General features: G+C 47.1%; 1 protein-coding gene across 1 annotated transcript in view; it reads right to left on the bottom strand.

Annotated features, from left to right (window-relative positions):
- DNAH6 (dynein axonemal heavy chain 6) overlaps positions 1 to 21,822 on the bottom strand; it is a 2,460,712-nt gene that overhangs the window by 1,410,162 nt on the left and 1,028,728 nt on the right. Inside the window, exon 32 of the mRNA XM_086961829.1 lies at positions 12,246 to 12,394. Coding sequence (XP_086817955.1) covers positions 12,246 to 12,394 — 149 coding nt within the window. The remainder of the gene's footprint in view (positions 1 to 12,245; positions 12,395 to 21,822) is intronic.

Below are 21,822 nucleotides of genomic sequence, written 5' to 3'. Positions count from 1 at the left end.
TGGATAGGGCAGTGCTCAGTGGTCTACTTGGGACACCAAGTACGAGGTGGCAAATTGCAGCCCCTCCAGGCTAAGATTTAAATCATTCTGGCTTGGGAACGCCCCTGTTGGACTTGGTTCTTTTTGGAGGGTCATCCCTAAACTTTTTGCCTTTCTCCTAGCCTTTTCTCTGACATGGTGTTAGTGGTTTTAGGCCTCTGGGCACTTTAGCACTGCTGTCCAGTGTACAGTGAATGTGCTCACTGTGTTACATTTGATAAGACTGGTCTACACCTGCTTGACCTATTTAATTTACCTGGCAGTCCCTTGTAAAGTGGTATCTCATATACCCAGGGCTGATAAATTAAATGCTACTGGTGGGCTTGCAGCGCTGACTGCGCCACCCACCAAAGTAGCCTTGCAAACCTATCTCAGACATCTGACATTGCAGGGCTTGTGCGCACAGTGTCACTGCTGCTGTGACGTGGTACTTAAAGTGTGTGCCAAGTCTGTGACCCCCTTTTACTGCATGTCAGTTACCCCTAAGGTAGGTCCTAGCTAGCCCTATGGACAAGGTGCATTATAGGTAAAAGATAGGACATGTACCTTAAGTGTGTGACATGTCCTGGTAATGACAAACAGACATTTTTGGTTTCTCACTACCTTGGGGCTGCCCTCCCATAAGTGTTTCAGTAGTGGTAATTCCTGATACGAGAGGAGCAGCCTGGTTTAGTTTAGTATATTTGGAATAGTCATAATAAATGCTGGGCAATGGTGTGCACAGATTTATTATAACAATTTTAGAAAAACCACTTTTAGAAGTTGGCATTACTGTGTGCTATGTGTCTGCCTGCCTGATGTGAATTGCATGTCTGGCTTTTGAGTGACAGGGGCTGGGAGATGAGTGTGGCTCCAGGAGGGGCAGGGTGAGTCAACACTAGGCTGAATGGGGCATCTGCATTGGGAGTAGTGGGAGGAGTAATCCCCTGACCCAGAATAGGTCTGTGGTGTGTCTGATCACCAAGCCCCCACCTGACAAAGGGGAAGAGGAGCCTTGTAAACAAAGTGCTCCGATTCCCCCCCTGAAGCAGTTGCATCTGGTTCCCCCAAACCCTGTACTGCGGACAATGGACTGTGTGATATAAATGTAGGGGCTGTGACCCCATGTTAGTGTGCTGTTCCTCAACCTTTGGGGGCTTGCTGTTGCTGGGGCCCAGGAGGAACCACCATGGGGGCTTGCCTCCCTGCTGGAGGGCCCTGTGTGCTGGCCTCCCTGGGCCCAGCTATGCCTCACGGACCATGGAAGACTCTTGCGCCCTGTGAGTGATTTTCTTATAAATCCTCCAGGACCTTAAAGACTTTTTCTGCATCTAGCACCTCGTGAGCGCTATATTTTTATTAGGAGGCGAAGAGCGTGTGTGCCTTGCGGCGCCGAAGTTACAACTGGTTAGGAGGGTATCCAGACATGGGGATCCCCCCTCCCAGTGATGCCGTGGAGCGGGTGCCCACTCCGCATGCTTTGCATACCGAGCGGGACCCCACCCCGCTTAATGAATAATAAAATAGCGGGAGCCCACCCCGCTTATGCTTTTATTTTCTAGCGGGAGCCCACCCCACTTTTATGGTGCCCTTGGAGGGGGCCCACCTGCATTGTTAATTTTAGCGAGAGCCCACTCCGCGTTCTACTGTTGGGAATCACCGCCGCGGCCCGATTCAGCGCCGAAAGCCAGGCGCATCTGCCAGGCCTGGGGCGGAGCCTATGGCCAGAAACGGATGAGCCTGCTGAAGAGGCAGAAGCCTACCCTGCCTGTGGGTGAGCCGGCAGTGAGGCCGCCGAGCGCGAGAGGAGAGTGAGGCCACGAGTGAGGAGAGTGAGGCCACGAGTGAGGAGAGGGCCCCCGAGGCATGGAGGCTCTCCTGATGCACGCCGCCTACAGCCGCCGTGTGGCGTGAAGAGAGAGGAGAAGAGCACCAGTGGAGAAATTCCCCTGCAGCCCTGGTGAGTGGGGCTTCTCCATTGTCCATTGTTTGCGCCGATCGAGGCACAGTACCAGTTCTAGTTCCTGAGTGGTCCCGCCAGAGAGCGGCCTCTCCAACAATGGGGCATATTTGTTTTTAGAGCCCCATGGGGTCCAGAGGGCACAGTGGTGCCGGGCCTCTTTTTGGGACATTATCACAGCTGCCCCACCTGACAGTGGGCAGCTGCAACGTGGCGTATTTTTGTGTAGAGAGCCCCAGAGCAGGGCCTCTTTGGTTATTTCTCAGTTGCACCGCAGTAGCGGGCAACTGCAATGTTTTGCACATTTGTTTTAGAGAGTCGCAGTGGGGACCCACCCAGATGGCACAGTGAGTGCCCATGCCTAGTTTTCATCACAGCTGCACTGCAACGTTTAGGCCTGCTCAATTGCGCACTTTTGATGTTGCTGCATTCGCAGCCCAAGCCCTGATATTATGGACATAGGGCATTTGAGCCCTCTGAGAAGGCCAGTTGGCCAGGGGGACTGTGTTAGTTTGATAGGGCGTCAGGCCCTAATGCGATTTATGGGGTGCGCAGGAAATGAGAGTTATACACACTGATTTATGCCTCCAATGTGGTTTATGATTATGAGGTTATTTGCATACTGTGGTTTATGCTTGTGATGTTCTTTTCTACTGTGATTTATGCACCTAATGTTATTTATGATTAGGAGGTTATGGTCTAATATGTTTAGGCTTATGAGGTTGGCGCATAATGTATTATACGCCTGATATGATGCTAATTGCATACTATGATTTATGTTGTAGGATATAATGCGGTCTACAGTGTTTGCCAGTAGTTTCTACATTTACTATTTTAACTTTGTGATGGTTCTGACAGTGGCCCAATTGGCACTGTCATGTGTATATAATCCCCTGTAAATATTGCCTAGTGCCAGTTGGCACAGTGTATATTGTGTGATTACTATTCTAATGTGTTTATGATAATACAAATGCTATTTTTACATATAACCTTGTGCGTAGTTCCTTTTGTGGTGTGCCTAGTGTGTTGCTGCTGTGAGTGTTTTGCGCAAACGCTTTACACATTGCCTCTGGGATAAGCCTGACTGCTCGTGCGAAGCTACCAAGTGGGTAAGCAGGGGTTAGCTTCGGGGTGTAACTCCCTTGCTCTGACTAGAGTGGTGGTTTCTGTCTGGCTTTGGCACAAGCCTTAGCCAACCAGAAATCCCATTTCTAATACCCCCCAAGACCCAGATGGAAGAGAGAGCCTTTTTAGGCCTTGCTGTTTATTAGAGCAAATTCATCAAAGGGTATGGCACCATTGTTGCCCCTTTGACAGAGCTGACTTCCAAGAAGCAGCCACGTCAGGTGATCTGGTCAGAGGTGTGCCCCAAAGCTTTTGACACCCTGACACACGTTAGACCTGGCATCCTTGGCATGGTTTCCTCTGGCGTTTTGCATTCAGATCTCCTGTTTTTTCTGCTGTTGCTAACTGCATTTTAATTGGCTTTAGGAATCTGAAAACTTCATCACTGATAACCAGTGATAGAAGTGCATGTGCTCTATACTTAAAACATGATAACACTGACTTATCCACAATTGGCATATTTAATTTACCAATAAGTCCCTAGTAAAGTGCGCTAGAGGTGCCCAGGTCCCGTAAATTAAAATCTACTAGTGGGCCTGCAGTACTGATTGTGCCACCCACTTAAAAAGCCCTTTAAACATGTCTCAGGGTTGCCAGTTTTAAACAAGTTTCAAACTGCCATGTCGACCTGGAAATTTAACCCACTTTCTAGGCCCACGCCTTCCTTTTTTTACATACAGATCACTCCTAAAGTAGGCCCTGGGCAGCCCATGGGCAGGGTGCAGTGTATTTAAAAAGTAGGACATGTACTGTTAACTTTTATATGTCCTGGTAGGGAGATACTCTTGAATTCGTTTTTCAGTACTGCACTACTAGCCCTCCCATAGGATAATATTTGGATTGCCTTAATAAATCTTATATGTTTAATTTCCAATTGGGAAGAGATAGGACCCCCACATTTGGTTTCTCTGGAATCATAATTTAAAAACACAACTATAGGAAAGGGGGATCTATTTTTATGGTTACCCCCACGTTTTGCTGGTAACGTACTTTTTTCTGACTACTCTGACTGGGGTCCTGCTAATCAGTCACTGTGCTCTCTCTCTAAATTGGACTACGTTTGTACCTTCCTAACTGGCTACTGGTGTACACTTCTAAGTCCCTAATATATGGTACTAAGGTACCCAGGGCATAGGTACACCAGGGGTCTCTCATGGGCTGCAGCGTGTATTATGCCATCCATGAGAGACCACTCAAACTGTGACTACTGGATTTCCATTGCAGTCTGTGTGAGCTGGTGCTTGCACCACTCACAACAGGTATAAGTTTCCTTATATCTGAGGTCACTGCACCTAAGACCTATAAGTCACCCCTAATGTAGGCCTTTCAATTCTGAGGCTGGGTGCTATGTTAGAAGTGTGAGGGTGCCCTGCATGAGTAGGACACTCCCTACAAACCCAGCAGTCAATTATCAAGGCTTTGAAGTGCGGTCAGCCATTTTATACATATAGTGGACTTCAAGTCAATTATGAGATGCCTAACTATATGTTGGCTGCACCAAAACCATTCATGTTTGGTATCAAACATGATGGAATTCTACCTCAACACTGATTCCAGTGTTGGATGAATGATCCCATGTACTAGGGGGCTTCCCTAGGTAGCTCCTATGTATTTCCGGTACCATCCTTTCATGGTTTAACAGCAGGCTAGAACTGCTCTTGACCACAGACACAATTCGACCCTCCTGAGCTAAGCTCAAGCAAGGGAAGGTAGAACAATAGGTTTCCTGTCATAGGGAGATGTGACCACCTCCCAGACAGTCTTTAGTGTACTGGGCTGAGGTGGGGGAGCTGGCCAGCACCACCAGACTGTTTTGAAGGGCATATTTGGTGCACTCCTTGAATACTCCAGTTGAAACCAGTTTGGGAAGCTGTTGGCTCCCGCTCTGGTGAGAAATTGGACAAAGGACATGGGAGTATCCCTCTGTCCAGCCCCTCCTCTGGGAGGGACCCCTGAATCGTACCAACCCTTTCCTTATGGTACTCAAGGGCTTACCTGTGGGTAGGTCACCAGATTCTTCATGGGACAAGATTCAGATTTGAAACCACTTCCACTAAAACCATCAGGGCACCTTGAACTTTGTTGGACTTCATCTGGAACCAAGACTGCAACAAGGAAGATTCCTACTGCGCCTGGTCTTGTTGTCCTGCTAGTCTTCTACGTTGTCTGTACCTGTGCTTCATCCAGGTTCTTCACCAGGCCTGTGGGCATCAAAGACACCTGACGTAATCTCCATTGGAGTGAAGGAATCACTCCCCTGCATCTGCAGGCACAGCAACTAAGCTGACCGGTCTGCTGCTTCCGAGGATCCACGAACTCTGAAAGGCTCAGCAACACAGGTGGTGGTTCTACAACTCTATCGAGAACTGCACTGTCTTCTCACCGAGTTTGAGTCCAGTATCCCTCCTCAGAACTGCTGGAACAGAATCCCTGTGCACTTTGTCGACTTGCCATTGCCAAGGCGTTTTGACTCTGTCCTTCAGAGATCTTTGAGCTACAAGAAGCTCCAGCTTCCAGCTTCTCTTGCTTCCAAGATCTTTGTACGCACTGCATCCTCTTCTCCATGGGCCTGCATCCTTGGTGAGCTGCTCGAGGTTTTCTTGCGACTACTGTGCCTTTGGACAGTGGGTCCTCATGAGGGTCTTATTTGGCTTCAGTGGGCTCCCTACTTCCTCGGGGTCTGCTCTGACTCTCCTGCATTCTGTGAGTCCATTGAACCTTGCTGGTCCCAACACTGCGCCTTCTTCATTTTGCCCATCTGTTGCTGCTGCGAAGGCTTGTTGGGGATCCACCCAGACACTGACCACCTGGTTCTTGACTTCTGATGTGGGACAGCTCATGAACGGCTCCTGGTCTTAAACAGCATAGCCTGGTCTTCACAGCTGCAGCGACAAGATTACCATCAACTCTACTGCATCTTCCATCACCGGTGGTCAATGGTCTACTGTGCCTCCTGGTCACTCCTGAATGGCATAGAATCTGTACCATCTTCTTGAAGGTATTTCTCTTCAAGAATTCATCCTTCGGATTCCACCGGACTCTTTCACCTTCTTCGCCAATGGCATCTTCACTGAAGTCCCCCATTAAGGTCTACACCGGTTTCTAACGTCACTTTGCATCTATGCACCTGGCTTCCCTGGTGTAGGTATCCTGATTCCTGGGGTATCCATGGGTGGGGTGACACACCAACCTTTTATCTTCCATGAGGTTTCTTCAGGGTCCCCTGGGAAGGGTCCTTCTTCTTCAAAACTGCAACCGTGACTTCCCAATTGACTTGCACTGAGTACGTGACTGTGTTTCCGCTCTGCACTCAGCCTCCGTGGGGTTTCTGGGTACATACCTAGGATGATTCCTTGTGTCCCCAGCTCTTCTGAGTCTTCTGGGTCAAGCCTCGACTTCCGTTGCAGTTCGCATTCCACTTTCTTACTATATGGTTTGGTCTCCCCATGGAAACCACTGTGTATTTGTGCTACTTACCTGTTCTACTTTTGAAATATTGTGTGTATTGCGTTGATATCTCCGGTTAGAAAATATACCAATGTGTTAGTGTGTGCATTAAATACAACTATTTTTATAACTACACTGTGTGGTTCTTTTTCCATTTAACCTACACTACATGACTATTCTGGTCAAACAAGCTGTTAACACTCCCTCTGGACTAAGCCTGAAGGCTGCTCTCTACAGCAACCACTTTGAGATCTTCCTGTGGTTGTCTAAGACCATTAAAATCACCATAAGGGTTTTCTGGATTAGTTCAGGGTGCTTCACTTAAATAAGTGTGCATCATATAATAAGCCAGCCTCCTACAACAAGATATGGTAAAGTTGGATTTTAGATTACAATTCTGAAAATGACACTTTTAGAAACATAGCAGTTTCTTACTGTAACCGTTTGGTGCCTTCTGCCTGTCTCTGGCTGATTCCGTGCATTCTCTCTAGACAATCGCACACAAAGGAAGGGTAGGTGGGACTGAGTGGCCATCTGCATCCTGATGGGTAATCCTTGGCAGGATTGGGGGGAGGAGCTGACACTTATACCTGAAAGGGCTGTGTCCTGAACTCCCTCACAAAGGGCGGCATACCCCTCTGTAGTTAGTCTGGAGTCAGGGCAGAAATAAAAGAGAGTTGTGGACTTCAAAGGTATCGCTTTGAAGTCTCCCCACTTCAAGGGCCCAACTGGATATGAGTAATGGACGTCTGACACCACCGGTGACCTGACCTGACCCTGGTCTGCGAAGGTCGCTCCACCCGCCGCGCGGCTCCCCCTGAGTGCGCCCGGTCTCCTTGCCTGCCCCGCTCGGCCGCCACTGCCCTTGTGGCATAGGTTTTTTGTCCTCTTCCTAGTGTCTGCCATTCCCTGTGCTGTTTTGTCATCTGCAGTGTGCCCTGATCTGTAATCTTCGTTATCTTATCGGCCCTGTGCTTGTAGTACTGTTTTTCGCTTCCTGTGCCCCTGTTGTGCGCTCTTAGCTCCCTGCCCTCTCTTGACCGCTTTCCCGCCAGTACCCCCTCCCCGCTCCCTGCCGCTGCTCCCCTGCGGCCCGCCCCCTTCTTCCTTGGTACCCGATCCCCGCGCCACCCCGCTCCCGCCTCCCAGCTGCTCCTCCCTCCCACCTCACCACATATGACGGAGTCCACACGTACGCGCAGCATTCACGCGCAGTGGGCGCGCCAAAGTCAAGCCCACCTGCGCCCGTCCGCACCTGTACGCGCCCAGTGCCAGGACCCCTGGTCCTCGACGACACCAGCGCACCCAACGATCATACGTCGCCGCCGCCGTCCACGCATTCAACGCCGGCCGAAACACCGCCTGCTACCAAGCCACCCCGAGGCGTACACATGTACCCTTCACCTGCCGAGCCTGCCAATTATCCTGCCTCCGTAGCGGCACCACACCCACCAAGCCGAGCGGCAGCAACAACCACCTCAAGTGCATCCTGCTCAACACCCGCTCCTTCCACAGGCACGCCGTAGAACTCTGGAACCTCCTCGACACAACCTCACCAGACGTCGCCTTCCTCACTGAAACCTGGATGAATGCCTCCTCAGCCCCCAACGTCGCCATAGCCAACCCGGATGGCTACAAGAGCACCCGGAGGGACCGCGTCAACCAAACGGGAGGAGGCATCGCTATTATCCACAGAAACACCATCCGCATCACGACCAACTCCGACGACACCCTCACCACCGCCGAACACCTGCATTTCCAGATCCACACAGACCCCAAGACCACCCTCAGAGGCACCCTCATCTACAGACCCCAGGGACCACGCACACAATTCAGCGACGCCATCGCAGCCTTCGTCAGTCCGCACACCCTCGCCTCCACAGACTACATCCTCCTAGGGGACCTCAACTTCCACCTGGAGAACAACAAGGACCCCAACACCGCCGCCCTGCTGGACAACCTCGCCAACCTCAGACTCAAGCAACTGGTGAACACCCCTACACACTGCGCCAGCCACACGCTTGACCCAATCTTCTCTTCCAGCAAGCACATCTCCTTCAGCCACTCAACCGGACTCCACTGGATAGACCACAGCTGCGTCTTCTTCAGCTTCAGGAGAACCACGACCCACCACCACCCGGAACAGGTTCCCTGCAGAAGCTGGAGCAAAATCACCGCCGACCAGCTCGCCACCTCCCTCAGCCAGAACCCGCCCACCAACTCGACGGACCCCGACGAAGCAGCCGGCAACTTCACGCAGTGGCTCACCGACTGCGCCGACGAACTCGCACCACTGAAGACCCCCCCCAGCAGACCCGACAAGAGGAAAGCCTCGTGGTTTACCAACGACCTCAAAAACTCCAAGAAAACCTGCAGCACCCTCGAGAAAGCCTGGCGCCACGACCAGACAGCACAACACATGACCGCCCTCAAGAACGCCACCCGCAAACACCACCAGCTGATCCGCAGCACCAAGAAAACAGTATTCAAACAAAGACTGGACAACAACACCCACAACAGCAAGGAGCTCTTCAGCATCGTCAAAGAAATCTCCAACCCCGACGCCTGCAACACCGACATCACTCCCTCGCAAGACCTCTGCGACTCCATCGCCTCGTTCTTCCACCGCAGGATCGCCGACATACACAACAGCTTCGGCGCCCAAACAATGCACCCATCCTCCGAACCGTCCACCCCAACCACCACTCTCTGCACCTGGACCCCTGTCAGCACCGAAGACACCACCCGCATGATGAACACCATACACTCTGGTTCCCCTACCGACCCCTGCCCACACCACATCTTCAACAAAGCCAGCTCCATCATCGCACCCAAACTCCGGGACATCATCAACAGCTCCTTTGCATCCGCTACCTTCACGGAGAGCTGGAAACACGCCGAGCTGAGCGCCCTCCTCAAGAAACCCACCGCGGACCCCACGGACCTGAAGAACTTCCGCCCCATCTCGCTCCTCCCTTTTCCAGCCAAAGTCATCGAGATGACCGTCACCAGACAACTCTCAGCCTTCCTCAAGACCAATGGATCCCTCGACCCCTCACAGTCCAGCTTCTGAGCAAACCACAGCACTGAGACCGCCCTCTTCGCAGCCACCGACGACATCAGGTCCCTGCTCGACAACGGGGAAACGGCTGCCCTCATCCTCCTGGACCTCTCAGCAGCTTTCGACACCGTCTGCCACCGCACCCTGATACAGAGCCTCAGCAACACCGGAATCCAAGGAGCGGCATTTGAGTGGATCATTTGGTTCCTCGCCGGAAGAACCCAGAGAGTCCGCCTCCCCCCGTTCCGTTCCGCGGCCACCGAAGTCATCTGCGGAGTTCCGCAAGGATCCTCACTCAGCCCCACCCTCTTCAACGTCTACATGAGCCCTCTCGCTGCCATCGCATGTCAACACAACCTTAACATCATCTCCTACGCCGACGATACCCAGCTGATCCTCTCCCTCACCAATGACCCTGCCACCGCCAAAGCCAACCTCCACAAAGGAAGGAAAGACGTCGCGGAATGGATGAAGATCAGCCGTCTGAAACTGAACTCAGACAAGACGGAAGTCCTCATCCTCGGACCATCCCCCTCCGCCTGGGACGACTCCTGGTGGCCCCCTGCCCTGAGCAACGCACCCAAACCAACGGACCACGCACGCAACCTGAGCTTCATCTTGGACTCCTCCCTCACGATGACCAACCAAGTAAACGCCGTCTCATCCTCCTGCTTCAACACTCTGCACATGCTCCGAAAGATCTTCCGATGGATCCCCACCGAAACCAGGAAGACGGTCACCCAGGCCCTGGTCACCAGCCGACTGGACTACGGGAATACCCTCTACGATGGAACCACAGCCAAACTCTAGAAAAGACTCCAGCGCATTCAGAACACCTCAGCACAACTCATCCTGGACATCCCTCGCCAAAGCCACATCTCTGCCCTCCTGAAAAACCTGCACTGGCTCCCCGTCAACAAGAGGATCACGTTTAGACTCCTCACCCACGCACACAAAGCTCTCCACGACATGGGCCCGAAGTACCTCAACAGCCGCCTCACCTGCTACACACCCACCCGCCAGCTCCGATCCGCCAGCCTCGCCCTCGCCTCCGTTCCACGATTCCGGAAATCCACCATCGGAGGAAGATCCTTCTCCTACCTGGCAGCCAAGACATGGAACTCCCTCCCCACTCACCTACGGCTGACCCTGGACCACCTCTCCTTCAGGAAACAACTCAAGACCTGGCTGTTCGAGCAGTAGCGACCACCCCCCCCCCCCCCCCCCGCAGCGCCTTGAGACCCCCACGGGTGAGTAGTGCGCTATACAAATTTTCGTGATTGATTGATTGATTGAACTCAGAACACTTCTGGGACTAAGAGCATTCTACCAGGAAGAAAGACTTCCGTGCTGCTGTAGGAACTGCCACACTGCTGAATTGCTTTGTTGTGTAGGTCTGCTGCCTGATTCCCTTTTGCCTGAAAGTAAGAAGGACTGGACTTGCATTTCTACATCCTAGACCCTGTGTATCTGCTAGGACCTGTTGGCTGGCCTCCCACTTTCTGAAATATCAGGGATATCAAAGACTCTGTCTGCTGAGAATCCTGCTCTGCCAAGTGGTGCCAATCCCATCCTGGGCCCTTGGAAGTAAGTCTAAAATAATGCATCTTTAAAACCCCACACATCAACAACATTGCACCGATGGGAACAGGCACATTCCGTTCAATGATGACGCATCACCGCTGCTGCACTGACCGTGGACTCCGCATCGCTGACTGTCTGACACATCATCTCCACTTTCTGACGCATCTCTGACTTTGCACGGCTCTTTGCGGACGCATTCTATCGTGCTGCTCGCATCTCCTACAGCAGAGCGGTTCGACGACAACACATTGCCTTGGTGTTCTTCACATCTTGACCCTCAACGCATCCTCAACAATGCGCAGCTTGGAACTGGTACATCGCCTTCATCTGCGTGATCGGCGACAACATGCTGCCCCCTTTGCTTCCAGCATCACCTTCGACTTCAACATATCCAAGGCACTATTCAGAGGGTCAAGCAGGTCCATATATCCATCTTGCGCTCCATCGTGTTTGACCTGTACTTTTAGATGTGACCCAGTGAAGTACCATCAGAATGCCCTGGTTAGTGCTATTTGTTTTCAAGCACTACAGAACAGTTTATTCTTTAAAAATTAAAATCTTGACTTCTACTTATTGCATTTTTTTAGTTTTGGTCTCTTTATATATTCATAATAATATAAGGTATTTTTCTAAATTGATGTTGAGTCTTGTTGTGGTGTTTTCACAGTGTTACTGTCTGAGGTGTTGCACAAATACTTTACACATTGGATCTTAAGTTAAGCCTGACTGCTCTGTGCCAAGGTACCTGAGGATAAGCATTGGTAAATTTGAAGTGTGTCAATGACTTACCCCGACAAGGATTGTGGGTCATGCTTTGACAGTGTGCATATGTCTGCCAACCAGAAACCCAATTTCTAAAACCCAGGTTATAAAGCACAGGGTTAAGAAGAGTCAACATAATTTAATGAGAGTTGCCACATCAGTTCACAGCACACCCTTTGTTGTTCGCTTTCAATGTCAATAAACTATTTTGCTTTAAAGAAAACAAATGCATTAGTCTTTTTAGTGTATATAAAACATCTGTAACAACTAATTGTAGCACACACTTACCCAGCCATTACTAGGACAGATTTGACTGCCCTCATGCCAAAATCATAGTGGTCTTGCTGTGAGAGCTGCTCGCTGCAAAGCTTATACATTTGAGTCATTTTTCTTGCAAGAACCTTACTGGATTCGAACCCTTCTGAATACAAAATCACCTACAGTATGTAAAACAAACATGTTGCATTGTTACTATACACACAATGTAAAAAATATTGACTTTGCATATGAATCTTAAACAGTCAAATGAAAAGCATGCAATGGCTAGATTGTTTTCTGAATATCCTTCATAGGTAGAAAATGGTTAAGGTGTAGTAGATACGTGGCACGGATGACTATTGGCACCTTTCCCTATTCTTGACTCACAGAATCAAGAAAGGTAACATTTGGCTAATGTAAACATGATTTCCACATACAGAAATTCCACAAGTAAGTCTGCTTCCAGTGGCAGGGTTATGGCCATTCATAGGTCTTGATGTTTGTGGGTATTTTACAAAACCTTTATAGGTCTAATTTAAATAATGAAAAAACATGTGCAACCTATAAGGAACACCCTCCAAATTCAAGAGGATCTAGAGGAAAGGGTTTCTACAAGGAAAAATATTCCCCCCCTGGCGAAACAAAAAATATAGGGGCATATTATCAAGAAATGGAGTTAAAATTATCGCCGCTTTAGCGGCAGAAAACATCCGCTAAAGCGGCGATAATGGGCTTGATAATTCCCATAGAAGCCCATGTTCTGGTGTGAACATGGGCTTCTATGGGAATTCTCTACGCATATTATCAAGCTCATTATCGCCGCTTTAGCAGCAGTTTTCGGCTGCTAAAGCGGCGATAATTTTAAAGCCATGCTTGATAATATGCCCCATAGTTTTAAATTGCAAACGTGCACCTGCTGCATATCTATACATGTGAGTGGTTGAGCATCTTAATATTACTGGGAATCAATGTTTGTTTCAGATTCGCACCAGTACTCTATGAATTATTTGTGAACTCTCAATACATCTCAAATTTAATCCAAGCATAGGTGTGCATCAAAGAGAGTAAACTTCTTATTTTTTTCTGGCAGGTGAATCAGGTCTATAGCAGTGTCTTGGCACTTTATCCTGTTTTTTAAGTTGGGTGTAAACCATGAAACGGTTTTATTAAACTATGCATGAATTATATACCTACTTGTATAAGTCTCATACAGCCATCTTCACCAATTAGTCTGGAGTAGTGTCACATATGTTTGCTCCCACCCTTCACAGGATACAGCATAGGGGAATGGGTCAATCCAATTTGGCCACTCGCTCTCTTATGGTTGAGTGATAGTATTCTGCTTGTGCACAAAGTGCACTACCACCAAGAAAATATTTTCATTCACTGGCTGAAAAGGTGCTTTTTAAAATAATTTTGCGAGGGCCAGGCATCTCCCAAAATTCTGCTACTACGCCCTTGCTGCCACTTCCAGTGTACCGCATCTCACATACGCATTTGCAAGAAGCGAAATTCATTTGAGAATGCAATTTTAACCCATTTAAAGATGGCTACAGATGCATGTGCATGCAAGTGTGCCCATGTGCATGTGGACAAATGGGAAGCCCTCGTTTAAGTTTTTTGTAAAATTTCTTGTAAAAAAGTTTTAAAACTTCCACGTGTCAATGTACGGTCACTTGTTTATTTTTAAACAACTTTGGAAAAATGTTTATCAAAAATACTTAAAAAACAAGCATGGGAAAAAACCATTAGACTGACAGTCAATGCGAGCCCTATTGGCTTTGTCAGTGCTTATTTGCTTGCACTTATTTTTCTTTGTGTTCAATAAATGTAAAGATGATATAGAGTACTAGTGAAAACACCATGACATGCCTATCCAAGAGAGACCCTGAGGTCGTAAGACATCACATAAGAACCACAACAATGGGTATGAGGTGAAGGATGCAGGTAAAAAGATTAATAACCTTTGTAAAAACACAACTTGTATGTTAAAAATGTATTTATTCATAAAGATATTGGGAGAAGAACATTTTAATGTTATGGTATATCTTTGAAGCAGCTCCACATTTTTTCATTAAGGGTTTTCCTCTGTTGTTGTAGAATCTAAATTAGCAACAATTACTTTCATGCTAAGAAATAGTCTGACAAGTATGGTGACTCTCTGCCTCTCTTGACATGCAAAGACTGGGGATGGATCCTCAATGGCAGACACACTCCCCTTCCTAGTATTAAGGCTCTAGGATTTAGAAACTTGCTCCATAATCTTACTCCTCTTGATAAGTATGGGGTATACGAGCTGTACAACTGTGGTAACTCTTTCTTATTGGATAGCCATCTAATTTTTCCTCTGTTTTTGTTTTTTAAAAAGCGTATTATTGTGGAGAATGTTTAATACAAACAAGTTTTTTTCATATCAGTATTTCCTATTTTATTGTATTCTATACTCTTAAAATATTATTTATAGTGTCTGTTAACTACATTATGTAACATGTTTCTGAAGAACAAATTACTTACCTTCAGTAACGCCTTATCTGCTAGAGACAGGATCTAGCCACAGATTCTTTACCTTATAATTCTCCACAGGGGACAGACTGGATCCAAACATATTTCACAGCAGCCCCTCTGTGCGCCGGTAGAGGGCATTGAGCGACTCTGTAGCAACGTACTTCACCTGATGTGGCATGGACGGAGTCCATATAAACCTTCGCCTGATACGCTGACGTCAGTTTCTTCTATGACTACGTTCTGTGCCAAAACACGGAGCCACGTATGGAATCTGTCTACAGAAACAGTGTGCCAGAAAGAGACATCTTTGTGTCAAACAAATACAAAGTCCTAAAAAAAGCCATAAGAATGCCAAGATAGGGACTTTGTAGGTAACGGGACCAGCATTTCACAGAGCAGGGAGGATGGGTGGGTTTGGTAAGGAATCTGCAGCGAGTTCCTATCTATACCAGATAAGGTGTTACCAAAGGTAAGTAACTTGTGCTTCTGATAGAGACATCTAGCCACAGATTCCTTACCTTAGAATAGATATCCAAGAAATATCCTCCCCGGAGGAGGCCAGATCCTCCGAGAGAGAAGGTAACCCTCTAGTCGTATGAATCAAAGAACTCCACAGAGGCAAGGAAAAGAAAGTAGAGACAACAATGAGATAAGCACAGTTACAAGAATAGATAAGTACGCCCTCTGGGAATACCACCTGCAATATATCCATATACACGGAAACAAGCACATAAATATTTTTTTATATATATATTCAGACACACATAACATATATAGATAAAGGCTGGGGATACAGCTGAAATGCCTCACTCTGAATAGCTGGCCGAGAGAGGCCCAATGCCTTAAAGAATCTGTCATTCTGAAGGCTTTGTGTGTGTGCGCTCATTGGTTGACGGTGTTGGGAGGAGCTTGGATATATATAAATATATATTCACTGAAAAAACCATAGGTTTCAGGCCTTATATAGTTAGGAATTAGCATTTAAAAAAACTTTGAAATTCACTGAAAAAAACATAGGTTTCAGGCCTTATATAGTTAGAAATTAGCATTTAAAAAACCTTTGAAATTCACTCAAAAACTATAAGTTTTAGGGGTGTTATAGTTAGCTGGACATTTCACTCAAACAAAACCATTGAAATTGCTCCTATATAGTTAGTTGTACTAACTATATTTCGCGCACCCGCAATCCACTGCTGATGATGTTACATATTACATCATTCATGACATGGTCAGTGACATCACTGATGACATCTCAAATGAAGAAACTGTACCTTTAAGGATGAGTACATGGATCACGCAAAGGCTTTGAAGGAGAGACTATTGGACCGCGGGTACCCATCTAAACTATTGAAGCATGCCCTAAAGAGAGCGTGGTGGACACCACGTGAGGAGCTACTCAAAAAGAAAGAAAAGAAAGATCTGAAATTTACAGTTTGTGAATCCACCTTTTGCCCATCATCCAACTTTTTCAAAAAAGTGATTTACCAAAACTGGCACTTGCTAAAAGATCTAGGTATGCAATTCACGGAAACGCCACTCTTTGCCTTTAAAAAGGATAAGAGCATTGCCAATCAAATTGTGCGAGCTGCCGTACCAAAAACAAGAGTCCCTACATTACGCGACTATGTCAATCTACCTCCAATCACAGGACATAGGAAATGTGGAACCTGCTTGTGCTGCAATTCCACAATTGAAGGCAATGTGGTCCAACATGAAGGTATATCGTGGAAACATGACCACTTCACAAATTGTAAATCGCGAAACCTGGTCTATGGAATCCTCTGCCCCTGTAATAAGTTATATATAGGGAAAACTAACCAAGAAGCTAGACAAAGAATATCACAACATAAATCCAGAATAAAGAAAAAAGTTGTTACAGCACCTCTAGTACAACACTGGATTGATGAAGCCCACGGGGATTCAGATTTCAGATGGACAATAATATCAAAAGTTGAAACTGACCTGAGAGGCGGAGATTTGGAGGCCAAACTAAGACAGCGGGAAGCAATGCTCATCTTGAAATTTAATACCACAACTCGAGGTTTAAACGAGATGTCTGAATTATACAACCTGTGACAATGCATCATGAAAGGCAATTTTGACATACATAACAATTCTGACTTGAATGGTTAAACTGGAGAGAACATACAGAACCACTGTACAAATACAATGATTATATGACCCCACGTGGGGCATTTGGCCAACATGCTGTGCAGAAAGAAATCGACTTGTCGTAAAGAAACCACTACTTAATGTGTAGGAACCATATCCATTCAGTACTGACTGCCCATCTAAATCAAAACAACACCTATGTTTTTTTCAAAAAACGACCACTCCAAAATTTCACCGTCAAATTCGAACCGAGTCCCCCATTCCTAGCAAAAGTTTACATAAATTACCTTTAGCTCTGTAAACCTATAATCGGAATGGCAATAGATTCAAAATAAAACTAAAAACGTGCAGGATCTAACATTAAACTACGAGTCTCAGCATGCTTTCGAGCCAGAACGGACCCCTATTTGAACTCGCTAAACCGGAACAAAGACACGGTGTTCCCTCAGAGGCAAACGACGCCCATGGAGGACTCTCGTCTCTAAACTAGAGGTAAGAACTTAAAACCAAGATTGAGGCTTTGTCTAAACACTAAAAGCTGTGCTAGGTGTAAATCTGAAGTCCTATGTGACCCGTGTTTTCTAGAAAACGAACACGCTGTAAATCGAACTTTTAAAGGAACATGGTCCACCATAGCTCACGATCCAATCCAATGTAAATTTAAAGCAAGTTGTTGTTAAGTCACCCCTGCACCCTTTATTTATTTTTACATAACTCTCGATGATCCTGCATATGTCGGTTTAATTTAGAGTAACCACCAAAACGCTGTGCTAACTCCTGTCTAAAACAATTTGGCAAAAAAGGTCTTTCGGTCAAGTCCCGAATCGATTTCCGCTTTCAGGAAAATACAGGGCGAGTAGTGCAATACAGGATATCCAGCACCCGGGACCCCCCATTGATTACTTAAACATGAATCGACCACCAAAATGCAAATTCACAGCATAGCGTGCATAGAATAGAACGTTAAGGGCTCAACGGAGTACTGAATACTTTTACTCGTTTTGGTTTTTTCAGAACAATCTTCAATACACTGATAATTTTCTCCCCCCAAATAAAACGGCAAAGTCTTCTGCAGATCAGACCGACCCAAAGAAATCGAGTCAAAAAACATTCAAGTGAGTACCATAAATGTGGTGTTCTTATTATGGACCATTCAATTTGAGGGTGAGGACTCAAGATTACCCCCTCTCTTCTTTCAATTTTAATATTTCAGCTCAACAACCCCCACTCCTGCCCTTTTCCTGGGACAAACAAACATCAAGGGAAGCACAGGTATGAATCGAGTGAGTGCTGGACTGAATGTCAAGTAGAGAGTTGCTCAGGTGTTTGACTGACAGTACGATTTTTTAATTTATGTTTTCCAGATTATGTCCACATGGTCCTGAAGAGAATCCCACTACTCTATGGGATTCGAAACGCGTCGACCTCCCTCATCTAGTAATTTAGACCAATCTTGTGCCATTGTACACTCTACATGTTAAATGGTTGATGGTCTAATTTTTTGAGTGAAGCGAACTTTTTTGTTTTCCATTTAGTGGATTTGGTTGTACCTGCTCCCGTAAATAGGACTAGCACAGGGCCACCACATACTCTCTTCACTTCACCCTTTCCCTTTGACCATTCCTTTTTTGTCTGGTGTCTGTCTCATGTCTATTAATTCAATGTATCGTCTCTAGTGTATTTCACGTATTTTTTTCTCCCAGGATCTTTTTTCCTACACTACCTTCATCACTAATAACCTTGTTCCTCCGCAGATATTGATGAAAACCATGTTAGATTAAGTAGAATCCACTCAAATATTGTATTGTGTTTCATGTGAAAACAAAAACTTTCTTGTTCAAAAAATAAAAAAATAAAAATCAAATAAATGTATATGATTTGATAGAATCTGGACTGAAAGAGTAGTCTTTGAAATTGAGTAATTCATATCTCAATTTTTGAATCATTGAGCTATTGCGCAGCACTGGCATCTTTTTTGTTTACTTTTAAAGTGAAAGAGCCACATGAGGCTTTTTTTAAAACGAAAGTTAAACAAGATCAACCCAAGCAAAAACACTGATAGGTTAAATAAAGAAGATCTCAAACATATTTAACATAAGTAAGGATCGGACTTGAGGTGTGACAAGTACCAGGACATTTTTTAAAAGCGGATGTGAGACGGCCAGAGCTGCCGACTTTGGGTCGAGTTTCCACTAAGTATTAACATACGTAAGGATCAGACTTGACGTTTGACAAGTACCACAGCATTTTTAAAAGCGGATATGAGACAGCCAGAACTGCCAACTTTGGGTCGAGTTTGCTTTATTTAAAATTGCAAAAAAAGCAATGCATAACCAGATGGGAGGACGGAAGAGAGGCCATCACACTGTACTGTGTGATGGACAACTAAAATGTTCTCAGAGTGAAATTGCCAGAAAGAGAACTAAACAAACAAAGGAGGGACTTTGTCAAAAATGGACCAATAAAAAAGCCAGCATTTCTGGATGCTGCAGATAACAAACAAGTTACTTACCTTCGGTAATGCTTTTTCTGGTGGATACAGTATCTGCCTGTGTATTCCTCACTTTATGAATATCCCCTGCGCCAGCATTCAGCGGAATGCTTTCCTAGCTCTCCACGCCGACGAGGACGTCACAATGCCACGGCTCTGCAGGCGACTCCGTATGACGTCACCGGAGCCATAAGAGAGCCTTGTCGGTGTGATGACGTCAATTCCACCCATTTTTTCCGTGCCTCCGAGGCGAACGGGTGGACCAACAACAGATTCAAAGTATACACAGTACACATTATTCAAACAACTACATATAGTGTAAAATCGCGCCTCATTCCAAAGCCGCAGCCGAGTAGGTGCTGCTGTCAGGTGGGTGGCCGCCATCTTGGCTGAGGAGTGGGTCTACAGACTAGTTGCTCGCTCCTCCCGCCAATCACTCACATAAATGGCCACCCCCTACAGGACGCGCAGCGGGCGCGCCGATGGCACGCCGAAGGCGAGCCAGTCTGCGCTCGTCCGCGCCAGACCGGGCCAGGGGCCTAGACCCTCTATGCCACCCTCCACAGCCCCTACCATTTATGCACGAGAAACCCTCCTCCAGCTTAGAAAAATCACCCCCATACCATGTCTTGACTCGCTCTCCCTGGAAGAGCGACAAAAAAACTGCTCCTATTGTCCTTATACCCTAGCACCATCTACTACACCAAAGAAACGCTGGGTTAAGATGGCTCTACTTAACTGTAGGTCACTACCCAAACACAGTATAGAAATAAATCTGCTTCTTCAAGACTCTGGAGAAGTGTGGCTCAGGGGTTAGAGGCGGCAGACCCGGAAGCTGAGATCGGCCCTGGACCAGGGTTCAATTCCCCACCTCGGCGGGTCTTGGGCTCAAAGTTCCACGGACTCGATAATTCTCGCTCCGGTGCCTTCTCAACTCACGGGTTCACACTCTGCGACTCTGGGCAATAGCTTGCTTAATCTCCACAACGGCCCCTCGCGGCGGGATGCCTGGCTTTCACCTTGTGGATACCCTGCCGGGGTTATCTCACAGGGGAATACCAGGACGGGTTCCCTAAGCAAGCGCCGGGAAACCCTTTGTGGGTAGCTGTGCGCTATATAAGCTCAAATACATTTACATTTACATTTACAAGACTCTGAGCTAGAGGCTCTGTTTTTGACAGAAACCTGGTTATCCTTAGCATCAGAACCAGATATAGTTCTAGCCCTTCCGCCAGGCTACCTAATCCAAAGACATGACAGACCCTTTGGAATAGGAGGGGGAGTCGTGATTATTTACAAAAACCATCCGTCCTGCCGGTTCATAGACAGTCCGGTTCAGGACTGTGAAAATATACACTTTTCCATCCAACTCTCCCCGTCAAAATCTGTCACAGGCATCCTTATCTACCGCCCTCCAGGAGCACAAGGACAATTTTGTAGCTCCTTGTTGGAAGCCACCATCTCCTACGCCTGTGTGTCCCCCAATTTTACTATATTGGGAGATCTAAATATTCACTTTGAGGACCCAACAGACAAAGTGGCTGGAGACTTAATGTTAGATCTTGCCTCCTATAACCTTCACTTGAAAATTCATCGGCCTACTCATGCTAAAGGCCATCTTCTGGCCCCCATCTTCTCGAACATCTCCGAATTAGGCACAGACGAGCCCTTCCCCATCCCCTGGTCAGACCACTGTCTAATCCCTTTCAAGTGCCAAATTCACACCGAAGCCCCAGGTAGACCACCCCCCCTTGCCCCCCTTCTCGCCCATGGTCGAAACTAGATATGGAAGATTGGACACACAAACTTGAAGCCACAACACCAGCCCTCGATTTAGATCCTGTCCTAGCTGACCAGCAAATTTCCACCTGGATCGAAAAATCCCTAAACCTAGTCCTGCCAAAAAAACCTCGCCCCAACAAAAATGGTACATTTAAAACCCCCTGGTTCACGCCAGAGTTGCGTGATCTAAGGCAGTGGCGTCACTAGGGGGGTGCGGGGGGTGCGGACCGCACCGGGTGACACCACCCACATATGGTGACACCAAGGTTGCGCTGTGTAACACAGCTCTGCAGCCTCGACTCTGCTCTGTGGGGACGATGGGTAGATGATGTCACTTTTTGCTACCCCAGGCACGGTAGTGCACTGAAGTCCAGCAGGAATTGTATGACGATATCACGGTGGAATAAGGACGTCTGTAGGAAAACATCGGGAGCAAGTCAGGAACCTTCAAACTGAAACGCATTTTGGCAATTATGTCGGAGCGGTGATGATGGGAGAGGGTTGTATAAGTATGACCAGGCGGCAGCGTGCGGGGCCATGTGAGGTATTCGTGATGATGAAGAGATAAAACAAAATATGGAAATGTGTGTCCTGAGCCACAAGAACAAAGAGAGGGAGCAGTTATTTTCGTATCTTGACTTCGTTAGAGGCAAGGACAAAGCGTGAATTTTAGAGAATATTACTTTTATTGTGTACGGAAATAAATATTGATACATA

This window comes from Lissotriton vulgaris, chromosome 3_1 (assembly GCF_964263255.1).
Source record: "Lissotriton vulgaris chromosome 3_1, aLisVul1.2, whole genome shotgun sequence".
Lineage (NCBI taxonomy): Eukaryota > Metazoa > Chordata > Amphibia > Caudata > Salamandridae > Lissotriton > Lissotriton vulgaris.
This window is presented reverse-complemented; position numbering and strand designations above follow the sequence as displayed.